Source organism: Nicotiana tabacum, chromosome 6, assembly GCF_000715075.1.
Source record: "Nicotiana tabacum cultivar K326 chromosome 6, ASM71507v2, whole genome shotgun sequence".
NCBI lineage: Eukaryota > Viridiplantae > Streptophyta > Magnoliopsida > Solanales > Solanaceae > Nicotiana > Nicotiana tabacum.
Window position 1 is genome coordinate 172,382,849 of NC_134085.1, and position 22,871 is coordinate 172,405,719.

The following is a 22,871-nucleotide window of genomic DNA, read 5'->3' on the forward strand; positions in this document are numbered from 1 at the left end:
TTTAATCTTCCAGATAACAGAGAATCAGCTCCCCATATTTAAGTAGTTAGTATATTGCATGATTTCATTCCGAGGGAAAAGAAGATTGCATGATATCATGAGACAAACATTATTATTAATCAGGAGCTGCTGTATCTTATGTCAAAATTCTTGTTTTCAGATTACTCTAAGGTAATAATGAAGGGCAGCCTGGTGCATAAAGCATTCCGCATTTATGCAGTGTTCGAGGAAGGGTTGCAGCCTAATAGGCGTGATGTAGATAGTCGATTTTAACGATTGGCCTATAGATAACAATGAAATATACTGAAATCTGTACCAGGAGTGCGTTCCTGGACATGACTATTGTGTTTTAATAAGAGCGGTCAATATAGCAATCTTTAGGGTATATTCTCATACTTTTTAGGTTCAAAGTCGCTATTGAGAAACTTTTGCCCTAACCGATAGTATTTGTTTGATTCATATTTCTAGTCCTCGACACATTCGTATAGCAGTGATTAAAGTAGAGTGGAACTTGAACGCCCTTGTGAGAAACATCTTAGGTGGAGGAAAAAAGGACATTCTTTTGAGCACAACTAAAAATGTATCAATTCTAGCCTGAATGTCAAAGTACTCTTCATTTTGTCCTCTTATCCAGCCGCATTTCGACTGAAGTAGCACACATTTGTTTTGTTAATTTCCAGATGGGCTGAATTTTATGACTCACCATTCTCTTTCGTGACGGGTACTACTACTACTACTACTACTTATTACTATGTTTATTCGTCAACTTCTTGTTCAACTTTTCTTCAGGATAATCATGACAATAGAAATATAAAGTAAAATATTTTGGCAAGCGTAACAGTTTTTTGTTCAGATTCACGTACTAAGATATATAACATAGCTAATTAGTCGCGGATAAAAAAAGTAATAAACCCCCAATAATATTTGGGGGAATTACATATAAATACAACTCATACGTATACATTGCAATTAAGTGGCCTATATTTAACTTTGCAAAGCTGTAGCCCAAAAATAATAGGCTAAGATTCAACATTCAATTCCAAATAGGTTCTGGATTTTACTATTCAATACTTTTAAAAAATGCTCAAACTTTTAATCTAATTTTCGAATCTGTAATTATGACTCAAATATTAGTTCAACAAACCAAATAAACTTGGGTGGTGAAAAGTTAGATTTTTAAAATAATCCACCATTGTTGAACACGTTTAAATAAGTGGGTTTAAATTTTGAATATGGTTTTGTTAGAAATTTGGAGTGGATATTGTTTAGACTTGTTAGAAATAGTATAAGGAGGTTGTATACAAAATTTGAAGTCATTTAATAAGATTTAAACTAGTACACCATCGTTGAACAAGCTTAAATAAGTTTATTTAAATTTCAAATCTGGTTTTGTGAGAAATTTGGAGTGGATGTCCTTTAGACTTGTTAGAAATAGTATAACGAGGTTGTATACGAATTTTGACGTCATTTAATGAAGATTTGGAATAGTTTTGAACAAAATTACAATTGAAAATCGTAGAAAAAGTTCGTCTACACATGTTTGTATAAAGGTGTATAAAAGTGTATAATAATGTATAAGAGGTATTTATACAATATTATACAAAAACTGACTTTGTCTTCTACCTTGCGTCTTTTCTGAAATTTAACTCAAGTCTTGCTCAAATCTACTCCAAATCACTTCAAATTTTAATTTTGAACTCCTCATGATACTTTCAATCACTTGGGACAACACCCAATCCAAACAACTAACAAACTCAAAAAATCTTATTTTCAAAAGCAAAGCTTTGAGTGGCTTTCAATGGTGGACTTATGTTCTTTAATTTTCCGTTCTTCAATTTTCTTACAACCACACGCATACATTGCAACTAGGTGATACAATTAAAATTTTACAAATCTTTAAAAGCCCGTTAAATTTAAAAGCCCACGAGCCTTGGGTTGGACTGAGCTGACCCGTTTTGACAGCTCTATATATCATAATGATGCATCCATTCCAAAAAATTCCTAAATATATGAAATTTAATTAATGCTAACTATATCCATTTCATTAACTTATTCAACTCTCTTCACAAACATTATTTCTTTCTTTTAGATAATCATCAAAAGTTAGAAGAAAAAAAACATAAAGGACTAGCTTTGCAGTAGCATAAATAATACAATATATCTGCTTATAATAAAATAAAATAAAAGCAGAAGCTATGAACGAAGAATATGAAAGTGGAAAGGATATGAACGGAATTGTTATATACACATTTTCTTCGTATTAAATTGGTTGACACATATTCAAACCAAGTCAACTTCATGTCTAACTTTTTACATGTACTCCCTTTATTTTATTTTATGTGACTGGACACGAGTTATAAAAAAGAAAAAGAAGATTTTTGCTACATGGCAAAAATACCTTTAGCACTTATAATCTTAAATATATGTTACAATATTTTTGTGCTTGTAATATATTCTTATTAGAGTAACATAAAAATTTTAAAGTTAAAAAATTTTAAGATATAAAATTGTACAGTTTTTAATCAAATCAAAGAGCGTCACATCAAATGGAATATAATTAAGTATCTTTAATATATTTGGATGTGTATTCATTTATGGAAGTGAAAAAGATTATGGAATATGGATTGATTTAGATTGTGTAGGAGAGAATAATGAAAAAGGAATTTTTTCTTAGAGCACCTATTCGGAATCAAAATTCAAAGAAAATGGCAAGTTTAGATTAATGATGAGAGAATATTGTAATAAATTAATGTGGTTCAGTAATTCCTTGAATTGTGCGTAGTGTTTATGTTTAAGAAATTAAATGTCATGTAAAGAATCTTAAAAAATACTTTAACTGTAAATGAATGTGCTATTTTTAAAATAAAGCAAAAATTGTTATAAATAGAATTCTATTTAAGTTGAACGTCTATATTTTAGAGAGATCTTAGAGATTTTACATGGTGGCTAAGTCAGTTTTCCCCTATAAATAGAGATGTTCTATTTCATTGTAAATCATCTCAAAGCAATAAAAATTCTCTCCCTCTTTCTTTGTAATATTTTTCTTTTATTGTTTTATAACACGTTATCAACACGAGACTCTAACCAATTGAGTAGAAGCTTTGGGATTGAGCATAATGATTGTCAATTATTCTAAGAACTTCCTTCATGATTAAATTCTACATTTAAGGCAAGTATTTTACTTTATTTTTCTCTTTTAAATTCTTGAAATTCTATAATTTGATTTTAAATACAAGCAAAGACAATAAATTTTGATTATAACTCTAATGGAGTTAGTAAGAAATTATAACCACTCGAAGTGGTAAAATTTCTCTGTCTTGCCATGATCAAATTCATGTATGATTGTGAGCAAGGAATTAAAAATCCGTCCCATTGAATTTGCTCCATTCTCATTCCCTTAAGAGAATGTGATAGCAATATGTGATAAGTCTGAAAGAAGATGAAATTATTACCGTGAAGGTTCAATGGATATGGACGTGGCAATAGACAAAATTATAATCGTCATCATTGTGATAATGAGAATAATAAGTATTCTCAAAATAATCCTTCACTTTGTGAAAGTAATATTTGTCATCGATTTGACATGAGATTTTATAAAGCACATATCAATGATTATGGTCCATTCATGATATGAATTTGACAACATCTGATTTATGAATACATATTCATTCTTGGAAGAATATGAATATGCTAGTGGGAGTGAATATACGACACTCACCTCTAGAATGAGGTTTGAGGGGATATTAAAAAATAATGTCATTATTATGGCATGAATGATCATTACTCACGTACCTATTGTACGCCAAAATATTTTGGTAATGTGATTAATAAAGGATAACAGAATGCAAGAAATAGATTATGCATATAATTTTAACAATGACCATAATTTATAACTTTCTCTTTAAAAGAGATATTCACCGTATGATTGTTGATGAATATGTAATACTACAAAATTAATTGAGAACTCTTTAAGAGCCAATTATACTGTTTTGGAGAAACACAATTGATTACCAATAAAGTATTGTGTTGTACTAAGTCTCAAAGAAACTTATTCAGTTTCTAAAGTATATGCAAAAGCGGTTGGTTATATTGAGACTATAAATAAATGAAAGATTTGATATCTTCTATTACTACAACTTGTAGCGGGGTAATATGTATGTGAAAAGTTACCCGTTTTATTCTCCGATTTGTACTACACAAATAAAAGAATACCACAATAAACTGAATGTTATTGGTATAAACCCATATCAAAATAAACTTGGAGTTTATTGAAATTGCGCATATCATGATGTAAACATGAAGTTTACTAATACAAATAATTTTATCAAGCATGACCTATTCAGCAATCTTGATTTAAGTATGATGTGCAAAAATAAATGAGAATTCACATGAGTAAATATTAAAGAACTAGAAGTTCTTTACGAATTCTCTTATGTTACTTGTTATCATTAATTAATAGGCCAACTAAAATTGGGATTGAGTCCCATGAATGCTGGAAATATCAAAGGTGAATATGAGCCCATTCACCTGCCATGTATATCACATAAGATGCATCTATGAGATGGTTACATGTGCGACTATTATTAACCCGCAACCTGGTATTTGCGAGGTAACTTGTTCAATAATTTAATTTAGAGCATAATTTCCAGATTTTCTATTCAAGATATTTTATCTTGATAAGTTGGTTTACATCACAACTAGTTTAGCAGGATGATTTATTGAGTGCCTCCACTTAATAGCTAAAATTATTGCTTATGAGAACAAAGTTATATATATATATATCAGTTTGATATAAGTTATATACGAAAGTATATTACATTCTCACTTCACAAGTGATTTCAGGGTCAGGAACCAAATAATTCCATCTCAATATTATTGATGTGTGGTGTATATTTTGATTAACACCATAACGCTCAAATATGGGCTTTCAAAGTTGAGGAAACAAGTTAGTTTTTCTAACATGAGGGGGAGACAACATAAACAGTTGAGAAAAAGTTACGTGGACTGAATTATCGTGTGTACATCTAGATCCTCGGATAAGATAATATGAGCTTGAAGTTCATAAAAAAATAATTCATCTGCAATATATTGCAAAGCATGCCAGACGCATTTGCTGATCCAAAGAAAGTAACTATATTCTCATTGCAAATGCTCCTATTAAGTCCTAGAAGGACAAAGTCTATGGTACGCTTAAAGCGTATAGACAAATCAGTTTCAAATAAACTTCTTGATAAAGAAGATGAGCAAATGATCAAAATGATCATAATAAAGGAGGCAAGTGATCTAGAAGATCACATGACATAACACTTCATAAAATCTCAGGAGAGATTCAGGTACCTGAAAATATGAATGAAGAGATGTCTGTGTCATGTCTTTATGAAAAAATATTGGAACCGATATAAAATGTTCGTCGACGACTTCTATCATAGCGCTAAGTATAGATGAGGATCTTAAGTCTGTCGAATATAGGCATAAAAATATTGGCCAAATGGAAGAGATACAATTCAAATAGAATTGGTTTTTATATGAAAGACGTGTAGTTTTGAACATGTAGTTCAAATACTTGAAAGTATAAAGTCAATGGAATGTGCAATCAGTTTTCGATATCTTATTTGTCTAACATGACATAAAAACTTGATATGCATCTAATTAAAGTCTATTATATGGCTTATATGACTTAACTTATATGATAATCCCTGAAGGATTTAAATCGCTTAAAGCATATACAATTCTTGGTCTTGAAGTACCATATATTAAGTGCAATTTTTGCACATATGTATCATGCTATAACTATAAGCATGATAATGTGATAGTGAAAATACCTCAATGAAGATGTTGAAAAGTCTATTCCACGACATTATATGAAGACATTACATATCTATCAAGAATGATGATTTCAAGGTTCAACATATTCATTCAAGTTAATATGGTTGATTTGTTTATCAAATCTCTACCAACGATCTTTTGAAGATGGTGTACAAGATTGGGATGCGAAAGCTCAAAGATGTGAATTGATGCTCTCATCAGGGGGAGTTAATACGCATTGTACTCTTTTTTTCTTACAAGCTTTTGTCCCACTGGGTTTTTCTTGCAAGGTTTTTAACGAGGTAACCAAAAGGCGTATTGTTAGATATGTGTACTCTTTTTCTTTCTCTAGAATTTTTTTCCAACTGGTTTTATTTTAGTTAAGGTTTTAACGAGACACATTATCTGTTGAATGGACATTCAAGGAGGAGTGTTATAAATAGAATTCTATTTAAGTTGAATGTCTATATTTTAGAGAGATCTTAAGGATTTTACTTGGTGGCTAAATCACTTTTCCCCTATAAATAGAGGGGTTCTATTTCATTGTAAATCATCTCAAAGCAATAAGAATTCTCTCCCTCTTTCTTTGTAATATTCTTCTTTTATTGTTTTATAACAAAAATAATATTATTTATATAAAAACTCTTTACAAAGGGACTAACAGTGTTAAAATCTCTTTAATATTTATACTCATAAAAGGTTAACGAAAGAACCCTCATTAAGTTGTTACAGAATATGGTCTTTACTAGAATTTTTTATTTTCGTTCCAATCTTTTGAATTAAAGCGGGACTTAATTCTTTTGTCTCATTTGCAACTTAAAGAAAGTGAGGGAAAAAAAAATACATTTGATCATTTTTTGGCAAAATTGTTTGATATTGTATTTGTTGGAATATCATCAAATATAAATTGGGGTTGGTTTTTGTGTTTTCCAACATATTAATTACGACTCTAAGAGTTCTAACGTAAAATTTTATCTTAATTCCCATGCTCTAATATGTTTCTACATAGCATAATCGTTTAAACAAGCTTTGAATAGTCTAGAGAAGAGAATAATCATTTTATTGTATTAAAATTTGAAGCATAATTCACATATTGCTCGTATTGACCCCGACTTGCAAAAAAAGACGTTGTGGAATAAGACGGTGGAAACTTTTTGTCATGACAATTCATGGAATTAGCTTCACGGAACCTTTAATAATATATACTAAAATGTCTTTAGTGGAAATCACATATTAAGTCATGACGTCTAAACTAATATTGTCTTTAGTGGCACCTTTACCAATTGGTTAAACCCATGAAGTCATTAAGAGATTGGCATGATGATTACTGAATTTTCCTATATTATCTAACAAGTCTGAGTCTTATAATGGCTTATAATTTTGGTTAAAGCGCACTCTATTTTTGTACCAAATTATACAATTTAATCTTAGCACTTAAAATTTATTATTTAAAGTGAGAATATACATCACTTAACTACGATTTAGTGATAATTGAACATATGAAAGATATGTGGCTTGCATTCATTGATATGACGTAAACATAAGTAAGTTTTTATCAATAACTAGTAAATTTATCTACGCTTCGCGCGATTTATAATGCATAGTAAATTTTTAGAAAGATTAGTAGAGAGTATAATGAATTTATGTACTACAATATATCTCTTTTTATTAAAAAGAGAAAACTTAGGAGTATAAATACATACTTTTGGATTAATTCATAATTTTGGTTTAGTTAAAATATATACTACAATATAAATTATAATATATCATATATTACGATGAAAGCTTATTTAAGCTTTGTTTAATTAGGGAAGACTAAATAAAATTTAATAAAATAATATTAAAACCAAAAATTAAAATTAATATTACATAACTTTCATCTTAAAATTTATACGAAAAGAATCTTAAATTATAATTAGTTATATACTGAGAAGATGAAGGTTTATTTAAATGAAACTTTGAGAAGATTTTTTTCCAGAAACTTGAGAAGATGGAATACAAACTTTACAATTATTGATAAGACATCGTTAGGAAGACCACCTCTTGCCCTTAGCAACACAAAAATTTAGAACTTGCACGATGAAATCTTTTTCTTTGAGGGTACATGTAAAATACTAAAATAAGCAACAAAAAATAGATTACATATTTGTACATAATTTTAAAATTTACAATGTGGCATAGACTTAAATGCTCTACTTTTTAAATCATCTCAAAACCTTCTTTCTGCTAAAATAAAAAATTACCTTACATTTTAAACCTTTCCCTTTGTATAAATTCTATATCGGTTATATACATACACAACTATTACTGTTACACAATTATCGTTTTTATTGAGTTCATCATGTTACACCTTTGTAACTCTGACATATCAATATATATGTTTTCTTGCGAAATGCATATACTTTAATGATTGATATTTACTTACATCTTGATGCATATAAACTTTTTTGTTAGTTTCCTTACCATGTTATTATTTATTTTTAATTGCTTTCTATGCATTAATTCTAACTCTTTATCTTGTTGATATTATCTTTCTTTTTCTTTTAAGTTTTCATTTTTTTTTTGTCAAGATCATCTCAATCACCAATAAAAAATAAGTGGTCACATATATAGTAGCTGTTATTTTGTTTATTTTTCGATGACTTTTGACACGCAATTAAAAAGCATAGGAAGATAGAAGGACAATGAAATATGTAAATAATATTAAACAAAAAATAATATTTAAACTATCGTGTTTCTATCCATTATACATTAACCAAAATAAATGAAAGAGTTTTTCCCATATATTCAAAATACACTATACATTCTTTTCCAATACAGACGAATCACATATATACATAGAGATGTTAAAAAGTAGGTGCACCAGTATCTCATTCAAGTGCCAACGATGTATTTAGTTGCTTCATGGGCTAAGGACGTGTAGCTTCTTGTAGGCTTTGTTTTTTCGGTTAGTGATACAACCATGAACACTGTGGTAGACCATGCATGTCTTCCATGGGCGTCCCAAGTAAGCAAGCTTGGTTTTTCAATTGGTATGAATTGAGCATTCTCTATGTTATCAGTGCTATATGTAGTGTTAAGAGAGATTTTGTCTTAGGAAGAAAATGACTATTTGTTTTCCTCAATTACTGCTACTATAATTTATTGCCTCCACCGTTACATTACAGCACCATACTTTTGGATTACGGAATTTTCTCCTTTCCTGCTACTATTCATTGCCCCCAAAAGTCACACCTCTTCAATGCCTCCATTACTTACAGCACAGTTACTTGCATACAACAATAAATAAGTGAGTAATAATACGGGAGGACAGAAGAAGCAAACTATTAAAAAATCCAAACAAATGATAAAGAATGAAGGAGAAATTGCAAAAAATGAAGAGAAAATAGATAAATACAAATGCTAGTCACAGGAAAGTGCCACATCACCTTTTCTATTCCCAACTTTATATTTATATATAGATTTCTGTTGAGAAATGTGTGTTTTCTAGTTACAAAGATCCCTTTTCTAGGAATGGCAATGAGGCGGGGGTAGGGTGAGTTTAGACACATGCGAGTGCGGTGCGGGTCGAAATAAAAGAAAAATTAAATCTATGCGGGTGCAAATTTAAAAAATTCATCAAAGAAAGAAACTCAATTTTCGGACTTTCTGAAAATGAAATTGATTCAACGTAATATATTGAAGCAAAATAAAATTTCATATTGTTTGAACTTTGAACCCAATACTTGCACGCCAAGTTTTTATTCTTTTATGACAAGTTCTCATAATGTAATATCTAACACATAATTATTAATTAATTATAAATATGTTTTATTGATCAAAATTTTAGTCCTTATTTTGCTCAAATACGCGAGTCGTGACTACATAACAGAAAAAAATCTATTAATTGATCCTGACAAAGATTTGTTGCATTCCTATTGTAAGCTTGAATAGGGTAAAATTAACATATATATACATTTATCAAATATAAAAAGTTAAAAAATAAAGAGATATTATGATATCAATGATTTTTGTTAAGTAACTTTTACAGCATATGCACAGGATTTAATTCTCATAACTATCTTATCTTTTTCTTTCCATAGCTGAAGCCTTCCATAATCTTTAAAATCAATAAAAAGCACGAGTATATATCATAAAAATTTACAAAAACTTCCAATCAAAAGATTAAAAAAATCAAAACTAACAAAATAAAAAATAATAAAAACACGTATGTGGGGCGGGCCAGGGAGGGTGGACACGGATATGAATGCGGGTGGGTGAACGCGGATGCAATTGCTATGCGGGGCGGGACAGGTTAAAATTTTGCGAGTTAAGAAAAAATCCGCCCCGCACCCGCACCCGCACCAGCACCACTTGCTATTCCTAGGCCTTTCCCCTTCTTCCACGGGGTTTTTATGCCCGAAGTTTATAGATGATTTTAATTTAGTTTTCAAAAAATCAAATGGGACAGAAGTTAATATCAATTTCTATCCTTTTTTTTTGGTCCACCCCTGCCCCTAGTGCAAAGTTGAAGTCAACTTCTTGATTGAGGAGACGGTTTAGCACGTAAAATTCAACACATGACGTTGCCTGGCCGAATTTATTTATTTCCCTATAATGGATTGATATTTTTCATACTTTCAATGTCAATGAATCATAAATATCATTGTCTTTCTCTTCATGAAGAAAAGTCTCCCAATTTCAACAAATTAAAAGAATAATTAAATTGTTATTATCTCCATAATATAGTGACTAGTTGCTATTAAAATAATGAATGGAATGCACCTTCTCTATTGGATTTATATCCTTTTATTTGTGACCCATGGTCTTAAGAAGTCAATGTCAATTATCCCTTCGTTCATTCTTAATTCTAGAGTTGGTGTGCTTTTGTGGCTTCATTCTATTTGTTTTTCTTCAGGTGGAACCTTAGACAAAATGCTCAAATTGGGTAAAGATAAGTAACTGAAAGCATATTTCCCTAATGTCCAAAGGTTGTTGAACCACAACCTTTTATCTTTTTTTTTGTTGCCATTATTATAACTGACGCCGTTGAGTTCATCCTTGTAAAACTCAACAATTACACCTAATTGTTCAACACGATACTTCAATTCCACCCTTCTAAAAGAGATATCAGATCTAACAATTCCATCGCCATTTACCAAAATGTCCGGAAATATTTCAAGTGGGCATACGACGTACAAAAAGTTCATGCTTTTTAAATTTTATTTTTAAAAATAGGATGTCCCAACCATCCAACCTCTAAATGGGTTAAATGGATGTGTCTTTTCTTGAAAATGTGACATTTTTTCCCGATCAATACTTGCATTGCCTGTGGAGGAAATGGAAGTTGATTAAACACTAGGGTGACATAATCTACAAACACTACCAGAAAAATTAAAATTATCTATGAACTTCGTCGCTAATTTGTCGCAAAATCGCTCGTAGCTAATAGAATTTCTTGATAATATCTCGCTAATTTGTCACTAAATAATATTAACTACAAATTTTTCTGTTTAGCTACTGTTATTGTCCGTCGCTAATTTTTACATATTTTAGGAGTGAAAGTGAATATTTTGCTTGTTTAGTAGTTTTGATGGTGCGATCTCTGGTTAATTTCTTGATGAAAGCAAGTGTATTCTCTCTAGGGTTCCTCAAGAAATAAGCAAATCTGAAAACTAAGTAGATATTCATGTTATTGTTAAAGGAGATCCCTTGAATAAAGTTAACTAATTTGTCCTTATGTATTTGGGTTCTTCTTTGGCAGGAATAAGTCCTCATAAAATTATGGTTTCTTCACATTTAAGCCTTAATAATAGGCACAGGTGGACAAAAAACTGAACATTTCTTGATCTTAATACAACCAAAAATAGTTCACATGGTCATTTTGAATTTTAAAGCATTAAATTCTAACTGCTCCCTCTTTGAGATAATTCAAATGTGGTTGCTCTGCTCTTCTGTTTTTTAGTTATTTTAAATGTGGTATTAGGTGAGATTTGGTTAAAGGAATGAGAATAATTGCATGCAAATTTCCAATCACAAGTTGACACACAATTATACCAAATTATGAAAAAAAATTGATAGGCTCGAGTTTAATACAACAACTTGATAGCGCTGCTACCTTAATTTTTGGGTTCGTACTATATGTCATGAATCGGACCACGCGGTTATGAAACTTTGGAGTTGTTAAATTTTATATTTCTTTTTGTAAAATTGCATTCAATTTCTTGGTAGGTAATTAAAATTCTCCTTAGATTTAATCTCATGAGAGGTGGGCTCTCAACATCTCCAGGTTATATCAAATTAAACATGTCTTTGTGCTACAGTTTAGAATTTATCGACTTACTTTTGTTTCTGTACACACGTCATTATTCCTAGATATTACCGGTTATTTCAGCTCATAAGTAAGTTAGCTCATAAGTAAGTTAGTATAAAAATTAGCCAATTCATAAAATATTACCAATATTAGTCAACTAGCTATTTGTAGCAAAAATAAAATCAATTTTTTTGCTTTGTTTTGAGTGGGTATTGTTGGAATAGATTGGATACATCTTAAGCAGTATAAATCTCACTTTTGGGATGATTTGGTAGAGTTTTGAGGTGGTTTGAATTAAAAATTCGAAGTAGAATATGAACATGGAAAAAAATATGATATATGTATAACACCGTGTATCATTTGTATATCATATATGTATCATATTTATATTAAATATGTAACACATGTATACATGTGTGTGAGATACATCTGTCCGGAGAAGAATTTTTTTAACTCGATTTTAGTACGAATTTTTTATATCAAATCAATCCAAATCACTTCCAATCTTCCTCAAATTTTGTATATTGACTCATCAGTATGTTTTTAATGAATTCCAACCATACCCATTGAAAAAGGTCCCTTTTGCTTATATATATTTCATCACCTTATTTGTTATCTAATCCATAAAAGTTCCTTTCCGTCTTGCATCTAATATTGCTGATCGCGCTTAAAAATATGGAAGGAGATCTTTGCGTGTGATTCTTGGAGAGAAAGAATCCTTATTTATTTGGTTTCTATTTTTATATTGATGATGTCCATCTCATTGAAGAAGTATTAGGCATGTGCCTAATAAGAGTTTTCTTTGGTTTGGTAGCCAACCTTGTTGACTTGGTTTGGTTGGTAGCCAACCTTGTTGAATTAGTTTGGTTTGGTAGCCAACCTTGTTGAATTTCTTTGGTTTGGTAGCCAACTTTGTTGAATTGTGAAAAGTGTGTGTAAATTGTCAAATATTGTAGGCTTTAGAGGGTGAAGCTTTGGCTATAAAAGGAGAGCTTCAACTCTCATTTCTACATACCAACAAAGAGAGAAAGAAAGAGTGAGGTTTCACAGACAAGGTATAAGAAAATAGTCTGTGAGGAAAATAGAGAGTGAGCGATATTGTAGTGAGGTGGGAATATCAAAAGAGGGTTATTTCTTTTGAGTGTTGTAGTGGTCTTTGGAGTATTTACCTCCGACCTACAAAGTGTAAAATTCCTTACTATAGTGATATCAGTTGCTCCTCTCGGGGTCGTGGTTTTTTTTCCCTTATTCAGAAGGGTTTTCCACGTAAAAATTTTGGTGTCATTGTTACTCTTTTATTCTTGTTAATTACCGTATCTCGGTGCTACATTATTATTCTGCTTTATTACCGTGAATATTATTTTGGTAAGGGGTTTATTCCCAACAACTGGTATCAGAGCACGGGTTCTGCTCGTTCACTGAAATACTATTCACTGTCGGTAGTACTATACTTGGTGAAAAAATAAAAATGTCCGGAGTAAAGTACGAGGTAGCAAAATTCAACGGAGATAACGGTTTCTCAACATGGCAAAGAAGGATGAGAGATCTGCTCATCCAACAAGGATTACACAAGGTTCTAGATGTTGATTCCAAAAAGCCTGATACCATGAAAGCTGAGGATTGGGCTGACTTGGATGAAAGAGCTGCTAGTGCAATTAGGTTGCACTTATCAGATGATGTGGTAAATAACATCATTGATGAAGACACTGCACGAGGAATTTGGACAAGGTTGGAAAGCCTATACATGTCCAAAACGCTGACAAATAAATTGTACCTGAAGAAGCAGTTATACGCCCTACACATGAGTGAAGGTACGAATTTTTTGTCACATTTAAATGTGTTTAACGGACTAATCACACAGCTTGCCAACCTCGGAGTGAAAATCGAGGAAGAAGATAAAGCCATCTTGCTATTGAACTCGTTGCCATCTTCGTACGATAATTTGGCAACAACTATCCTGCATGGTAAGACTACTATTGAGTTGAAAGATGTCACATCGGCTCTTCTACTCAATGAGAAGATGAGAAAGAAGCCTGAAAATCAAGGACAGGCTCTCATCACAGAAGGTAGAGGCAGGAGTTATCAAAGGAGTTCGAACAACTATGGTAGATCCGGAGCTCGTGGGAAGTCAAAGAACCGATCCAAATCAATAGTCAGAAATTGCTACAACTGTAATCAACCAGGTCACTTCAAAAGAGATTGCCCAAATCCAAGGAAGGGCAAAGGTGAAACCAGTGGCCAGAAGAATGACGACAACACAGCCGCCATGGTGCAAAATAATGATAATGTTGTCCTCTTTATAAATGAGGAAGAGGAATGCATGCACCTGTCAGGTTCAGAGTCGGAATGGGTGGTTGACACAGCGGCATCTCACCATGCCACACCAGTAAGAGATCTTTTTTGCAGATATGTAGCAGGTGATTTCGGCACAGTGAAAATGGGTAACACCATGCCACAAAGATTGCGGGGATTGGTGACATTTGTATCAAGACAAATGTCGGATGCACATTGGTTCTAAAGGATGTGCGGCATGTACCTGATTTACGGATGAACTTGATCTCGGGAATTGCTTTAGACCGAGATGGATACGAGAGCTATTTTGCAAATCAAAAGTGGAGACTCACTAAGGGATCATTGGTGATTGCAAAGGGAGTTGCTCGTGGCACGTTGTACAGGACAAATGCAGAAATATGCCAAGGTGAATTGAACGCGGCACAAGATGAGATTTCTGTAGATTTGTGGCACAAAAGAATGGGTCATATGAGCGAGAAGGGATTGCAAATTCTTGCCAAGAAATCACTCATTTCTTATGCCAAAGGTACAACGGTAAAACCTTGTGACTACTGTTTATTTGGTAAGCAGCATAGAGTCTCATTTCAGACATCGTCTGAAAGAAAATTGAATATACTTGATTTAGTATATTCTGATGTTTGCGGCCCAATGGAAATTGAATCAATGGGCGGTAACAAATATTTTGTTACTTTTATTGATGATGCTTCACGAAAATTATGGGTTTATATTTTGAAAACCAAAGATCAGGTGTTTCAAGTTTTCCAGAAGTTTCATGCTCTAGTAGAAAGGGAGACGGGTCGAAAGCTAAAGCGTCTCCGAAGTGACAATGGAGGTGAGTACACTTCAAGGGAATTTGAAGAGTATTGTTCAAGTCATGGGATCAGACATGAAAAGACAGTTCCTGGAACCCCACAGCACAATGGCGTAGCCGAGAGGATGAACCGCACCATTGTGGAGAAGGTGAGAAGCATGCTCAGAATGGCTAAACTGCCTAAGTCATTCTGGGGTGAAGCAGTTCAGACAGCCTGTTACCTGATCAATAGGAGTCCATCAGTTCCGTTGGCGTTTGAAATCCCAGAGAGAGTCTGGACCAACAAGGAAGTGTCCTACTCGCATCTGAAGGTGTTCGGTTGCAGAGCTTTTGCACATGTACCAAAAGAGCAGAGAACAAAGCTGGATGATAAATCTGTTCCCTGCATATTTATCGGATATGGAGATGAAGAGTTCGGGTACAGACTGTGGGATCCTGTAAAGAAGAAGGTCATCAGAAGCAGAGATGTAGTCTTCCGAGAAAGTGAAGTTGGAACTGCTGCTGATATGTCAGAAAAGGCGAAGAATGGTATAATTCCTAACTTTGTTACTATTCCTTCTACTTCTAACAATCCCACAAGTGCAGAAAGTACGACCGACGAGGTTGCCGAGCAGGGGGAGCAACTTGATGAAGGTGTCGAGGAAGTGGAGCACCCCACTCAGGGAGAAGAACAACCTCAACCTGTAAGGAGATCAGAGAGGCCAAGGGTAGAGTCACGCAGGTACCCTTCCACAGAGTATGTCCTCATCAGTGATGAGGGGGAGCCAGAAAGTCTTAAGGAGGTGTTGTCCCATCCAGAAAAGAACCAGTGGATGAAAGCTATGCAAGAAGAGATGGAATCTCTACAGAAAAATGGCACATACAAGCTGGTTGAACTTCCAAAGGGTAAAAGACCACTCAAATGCAAATGGGTCTTTAAACTCAAGAAAGATGGAGATGGCAAGCTGGTCAGATACAAAGCTCGATTGGTGGTTAAAGGCTTCGAACAGAAGAAAGGTATTGATTTTGACGAAATTTTCTCCCCCGTTGTTAAAATGACTTCTATTCGAACAATTTTGAGCTTAGCAGCTAGCCTAGATCTTGAAGTGGAGCAGTTGGATGTGAAAACTGCATTTCTTCATGGAGATTTGGAAGAGGAGATTTATATGGAGCAACCAGAAGGATTTGAAGTAGCTGGAAAGAAACACATGGTGTGCAAATTGAATAAGAGTCTTTATGGATTGAAGCAGGCACCAAGGCAGTGGTACATGAAGTTTGATTCATTCATGAAAAGTCAAACATACCTAAAGACCTATTCTGATCCATGTGTATACTTCAAAAGATTTTCTGAGAATAACTTTATTATATTGTTGTTGTATGTGGATGACATGTTAATTGTAGGAAAAGACAAGGGGTTGATAGCAAAGTTGAAAGGAGATCTGTCCAAGTCATTTGATATGAAGGACTTGGGCCCAGCACAACAAATTCTAGGGATGAAGATAGTTCGAGAGAGAACAAGTAGAAAGTTGTGGCTATCTCAGGAGAAGTACATTGAACGTGTACTAGAACGCTTCAACATGAAGAATGCTAAGCCAGTCAGCACACCTCTTGCTGGTCATCTAAAGTTGAGTAAGAAGATGTGTCCTACAACAGTGGAGGAGAAAGGGAACATGGCTAAAGTTCCTTATGCTTCAGCAGTCGGAAGCTTGATGTATGCAATGGTATGTACTAGACCTGATATTGCTCACGCAGTTGGTGTTGTCAGCAGGTTTCTTGAAAATCCTGGAAAGGAACATTGGGAAGCAGTCAAGTGGATACTCAGGTACCTGAGAGGTACCACGGGAGATTGTTTGTGCTTTGGAGGATCTGATCCAATCTTGAAGGGCTATACAAATGCTGATATGGCAGGTGACATTGACAACAGAAAATCTACTACTGGATATTTATTTACATTTTCAGGGGGAGCTATATCATGGCAGTCTAAGTTGCAGAAGTGCGTTGCACTTTCAACAACTGAAGCAGAGTACATTGCCGCTACAGAAACTGGCAAGGAGATGATATGGCTCAAGCGATTCCTTCAAGAGCTTGGATTGCATCAGAAGGAGTATGTCGTCTATTGTGACAGTCAAAGTGCAATAGACCTTAGCAAGAACTCTATGTACCATGCAAGGACCAAACACATTGATGTGAGATATCATTGGATTCGAGAAATGGTAGATGATGAATCTCTAAAAGTCTTGAAGATTTCTACAAGTGAGAATCCCGCAGATATGCTGACCAAGGTGGTACCAAGGAACAAGTTCGAGCTATGCAAAGAACTTGTCGGCATGCACTCAAACTAGAAGACAGTGCTACCTCCTCTAGATGAATGAGACTGGAGGGGGAGATTGATGATGTCCATCTCATTGAAGAAGTATTAGGCATGTGCCTAATAAGAGTTTTCTTTGGTTTGGTAGCCAACCTTGTTGACTTGGTTTGGTTGGTAGCCAACCTTGTTGAATTAGTTTGGTTTGGTAGCCAACCTTGTTGAATTTCTTTGGTTTGGTAGCCAACTTTGTTGAATTGTGAAAAGTGTGTGTAAATTGTCAAATATTGTAGGCTTTAGAGGGTGAAGCTTTGGCTATAAAAGGAGAGCTTCAACTCTCATTTCTACATACCAACAAAGAGAGAAAGAAAGAGTGAGGTTTCACAGACAAGGTATAAGAAAATAGTCTGTGAGGAAAATAGAGAGTGAGCGATATTGTAGTGAGGTGGGAATATCAAAAGAGGGTTATTTCTTTTGAGTGTTGTAGTGGTCTTTGGAGTATTTACCTCCGACCTACAAAGTGTAAAATTCCTTACTATAGTGATATCAGTTGCTCCTCTCGGGGTCGTGGTTTTTTTCCCTTATTCAGAAGGGTTTTCCACGTAAAAATTTTGGTGTCATTGTTACTCTTTTATTCTTGTTAATTACCGTATCTCGGTGCTACATTATTATTCCGCTTTATTACCGTGAATATTATTTTGGTAAGGGGTTTATTCCCAACATATATGTGCTTGGCTAATTTTGATAAGTGCATGATTACTGGCTAGTTGATAAGTTAAGATTTATTTAGGACATTTCCTCAAGAATTTCATTAAATTTGTAAAATCTTGAAATCTATACGACAAATGAAATCCAAGTCAGAGAAAAAAAAAATAGAACAACAAAATTGTTGTTTTGATGGAGAAATTCCAGGATTCAAGTTAAATATTCTGGAGGTGATAAAGAAGAGCAAGCTAGAGGGTTTTTCACAAATTATATACTAATGGAGTTACACCAATTTAAGTTGACAAAAGGGTGAAGCTTATTTAAGCAAATTTCTTCAAAAGTCAAACCTGATCTAAACTTTTGCAATAGATTCCAAAGAATTTTCATAACATTCTCTCTGTATCTAATTCAAGAAAATACATCAACTTTCTAGAGAAAGCCCCACTTTTCTAGAGAAAGGCCCACTTTTTCTTGATTGTTTTAAAGGGGCAAGTGGGACTCTTCCCATATCTTTTTTTGTTCTTTTTTGAAGTATTTTTCAACGTAGCCATCACACTATCTTATCTTCATACATTTCATCATCTAAAAAGCTACTAACATATGCCCATAATTCTATGATTACCCTCATACCAAAAAGAAAAAAAGGTTACAATATCACACCTTTTACCTAGAACTTTGAAAGTGAAAAGAGGGAAGAGTCTTATAATAACACTAAAAAACTATTATTAAACTAAGAAAACTTTTCATGCTGATTGTCATCAACTTTATTAGAAAGATGATTAGGCAGGACTACTTCTATCAAACTATTTAAACTCCAAATTCCTTTTGCCTTGCCAACTAAGGACACTTGATAATTTTCCTCGTATATCTCTCTTATCAAATATATGAGTTTCATGCTAAAAACAAGTCCACAAATTCTTTCATAAATCATGCATTTTTCAATTTAAGTTCCAAGATTGTTTTCCATTCTCAAATATTAACATGGGAAACTTTCATCTTTCTCATCTTTTGCTTTTCTTGACAACACTTAGTGTTGTTTTAGCTCTTTCTTCTCCAGATGGCCAATCTGATGCTTATTGGCTTTTAAGAATAAAGTCAAATTTTGTTGATCCATATGGAATTCTTGAAAACTGGTCTGAAGGAACAAGCATATGTACCTGGAATGGAGTGGCATGTGCAAATGATCAATCTCATATAGTGAGCCTGAATCTTTCTTCTTCAGGACTAGAAGGTTCAATATCTCCAGAACTCGCGCATCTCACTTCTCTACGAGTGATTGATTTATCAGACAATTTTCTTAATGGAACAATCCCTCTTGAATTAGGAGAGCTTCATAACTTGGAGGAATTACTTCTTTTTTCCAATTTTCTCACAGGTGAAATTCCTGTAGAGATTGGTAATCTGAGAAAGCTGCAAGTTCTTAGAATTGGAGCCAATATGTTGACAGGTCAATTGATACCAGAAATTGGTGACTTGTCCGAGTTGAGAGTCCTGGCTCTTGCTTATTGCCAGTTCAGTGGAAAGATACCAAATGAGATTGGTAATCTAAAACATCTGAAAAATCTTGACTTGCAGCAAAACAGTCTTACTGGCCCCATTCCAGAATCAATTGGCGGCTGCAAAAATCTTCAAAATTTTGCAGCATCAAACAACAGGATTAGGGGACGGATTCCTGCCTCAATCAGTCAGCTTGAATCGCTCGAAATCCTGAACCTGGCCAACAACAGCATTTCTGGTTCAATTTCTGTTGAGCTGAGACATCTTTCCAATTTGAAGTACTTAAACTTGTATGGCAATGATTTGGAGGGCGAAATTCCTTTCGAGCTTAACCAGTTGGTTCAGCTTGAGAAATTGGATTTATCAAACAACAATCTTTCAGGAACCATATCTCTTCTCAACACTCAGCTGAAGAATCTTCAGACTTTAGCTCTCTCTGGAAACTTGTTAACAGGAAGCATCCCGAGTAACTTCTGCCTCCACGGTTCAAGCTTAAGCCTACTTATTCTGGCTGAGAATAAGCTATCCGGAAGCTTCCCCTTGGAGCTACTAAATTGCACGTCCCTACGACAACTGGATCTTTCCAGTAACAACTTTGGAGGAATGCTGCCACGAGGCATCGACAGGCTAGAAAATCTCACTGATCTCCTGCTCAACAATAACACCTTTACTGGAACTATACCGCCTGAAATTGGAAACTTGACTAACCTGGAAGATTTATACCTGTTTCATAACATGCATTCTGGTGGAATTCCAGTTGAAATAGGAAAGCTTCAGAGGCTGAGTGAACTGTACCTCTATGAAAACCAGTTGTCAGGAAGTATACCAATAGAGTTGACAAACTGCTCCAGCTTAACGAGCGTTGATTTCTTTGGTAATCAATTTTCAGGCTCTATTCCTACTACCATTGGCAGGCTTAAGAATCTTGTTATTCTTCAGCTGAGGCAGAATGAGTTGTCCGGTCCAATCCCGCCAAGCTTAGGCTACTGCAGTAAGCTTCAAAAACTGGCTTTGGCTGATAACAAACTCTCAGGATCAATTCCACCAACTTTCAGATTTCTCTCAGAACTGGACCTGATTACTCTTTACAACAATTCCTTTGAAGGTCCATTACCTGAATCTCTTTCCCTTTTAAAAAATCTCAGCATTATTAACTTTTCTCATAATAAGTTTAGTGGAAGCATTTCTCCTCTAGCTAGTTCACATTCCTTGACTGTTCTTGACTTAACAAACAACAGCTTCTCTGGTCCTATCCCATCTGAGCTAGCCTTGTCGAAAAACCTAACTCGTCTTCGCCTTGCTATTAATTTTTTCACTGGTGAACTCCCTTCTGAACTTGGACAACTTGAGGATCTCAGGTTCCTTGATTTGTCATTCAACAATTTGACCGGAGATCTAGTACCTTCCTTTTCTGGCCTAAAAAACCTTGGTCATTTTCTCCTCAGCTCTAATCAATTTTCGGGGAAAATCCCCACTTGGTTAGGAGTCATAGAAGGTCTTGGCGAACTTGATCTTTCATTTAACAATTTCACTGGAACAGTTCCAGCAGAACTAGGCAACTGTCCGCGATTGCTCAAACTTTCTCTAAGTAGCAATAAATTATCTGGTAACATACCACCAGAATTGGGAAATCTCACAAGTTTAAATGTCCTGGATCTTCAAAGTAACAATCTTTCTGGTTCCATTCCTTCAACTCTTCAACAATGCAAGAAGCTTTATGAGCTAAGGCTTTCTGAGAATAATCTGAGTGGCTCAATCCCTTATGAAATCGGCACCCTATCCGAGTTACAAGTGATATTAGACCTGAGCAAAAATCACCTTTCTGGTGAAATTCCTTCATCACTTGGAAATCTTGTGAAGTTAGAAAGATTAAATCTTTCATTCAATCAACTTGAAGGAAAAGTCCCACCATCACTTGAAAAGTTATCAAGTTTGCATAGGCTCAATTTATCATACAATCATTTCCAGGGCCAAATTCCTTCCACATTTTCAGGATTTCCACTGAGCTCTTTCACAGGTAATAATAAGTTATGTGGCCCACCGTTATTATCCTGTTCTGAATTAAAGGGACAAGAGACAAAGCGGCTGTCAAATGCTGGTGTTGTAGGGATTACTGTTGCCATTGTGTTAACTGCCACTGTCATATGCATGGTTTTGCTTTATATTATGTTGAGAATCTGGTGCAACTGGAGAAAGGTTACAATTTCATGTTCAGAGACTGGTGGATTTGAGAAGAAAAAAGAAGAGGGAAATTGGGTTTATGGAGAAGAGTTTAAAAGTGGGAGTAAATACTGGAATGTGAACAATATGTCACCAGTTAAATCTCCATATAAAGAGAAGCAAATATCTACAGGAACATGCATGTTTAACCTTAGCAAGAGTTCATCAGATAGATCGGAAAGACCATTAGTTTGAGAATTTCTATTTGCTTTAATTTGCTCATTCATGATTCATATCATATTTCTTCTTTTTTTTTGTCTACTTTGTATATTTTTTTGATGTATTCAGATAATTTGTTTACTTCAGTGGGGTTTACATGTAAAGAGCAATTACCTTGTGAATACTCAATTATATGCAATGACATGATTATGAGAGATGTATGTCTACCACATAGTGAAGACAATGAGCAAATCAACCGAACCATTGCTTTCATTTTTCCAAAAAAGTATTTTTGGGTTATGGTGTGACCAATTACTTGTCCAAAATTTTACGAAAAAAAAAAATACTTTTTAGATAACTTTTCGATAATTGATTAGATATGGAGGTCGACAGCATATGATGAAGTTGTGGAAGATGGGAGGTGGGACATTGATGTAGTGTTGTTTCCTAATATAAATGAGTAGTATATATTGATAACAATGTAAACATTTGGAAGAAGCAATAATATAAAGTAAGAGTGAAAGTCATAGCTTCTTAAACATAAATTTGTTCGCCTATTGAGGACGATTGTCTTCAAATATTAACATAACCAAATATTGCAAAGCATTTTAAATCACGAAACTGTTTTAAATTAAACACATTTGTCTCCGTACAAAAGTAAATGACTACCTATGTGATCGCTTGTTTTAAAAGTGAATTCTGCGTTCCAAGGCCTTAAAAACCTCTTTCGGCATCACCTTGATTTGCGTGCGCAGTCCGGGCGCATAGCCGGAAAGCAATTTTGTGAAAATCTGCGAAAAATGATG

At 34.0% G+C, this 22,871-nt stretch overlaps 1 protein-coding gene across 1 annotated transcript; it reads left to right on the plus strand.

The window, feature by feature from the left end:
- Nucleotides 1-18,673: 18,673 nt before the first annotated feature.
- Nucleotides 18,674-22,280, plus strand: LOC107781082 (uncharacterized). Its single transcript, XM_016601717.2, has one exon. The coding sequence runs from the start codon at nt 19,171-19,173 to the stop codon at nt 22,099-22,101; it is 2,931 nt and encodes a 976-aa protein (XP_016457203.1). The 5' UTR covers nt 18,674-19,170; the 3' UTR covers nt 22,102-22,280.
- The last annotated feature ends 591 nt before the right edge of the window (nt 22,281-22,871 follow it).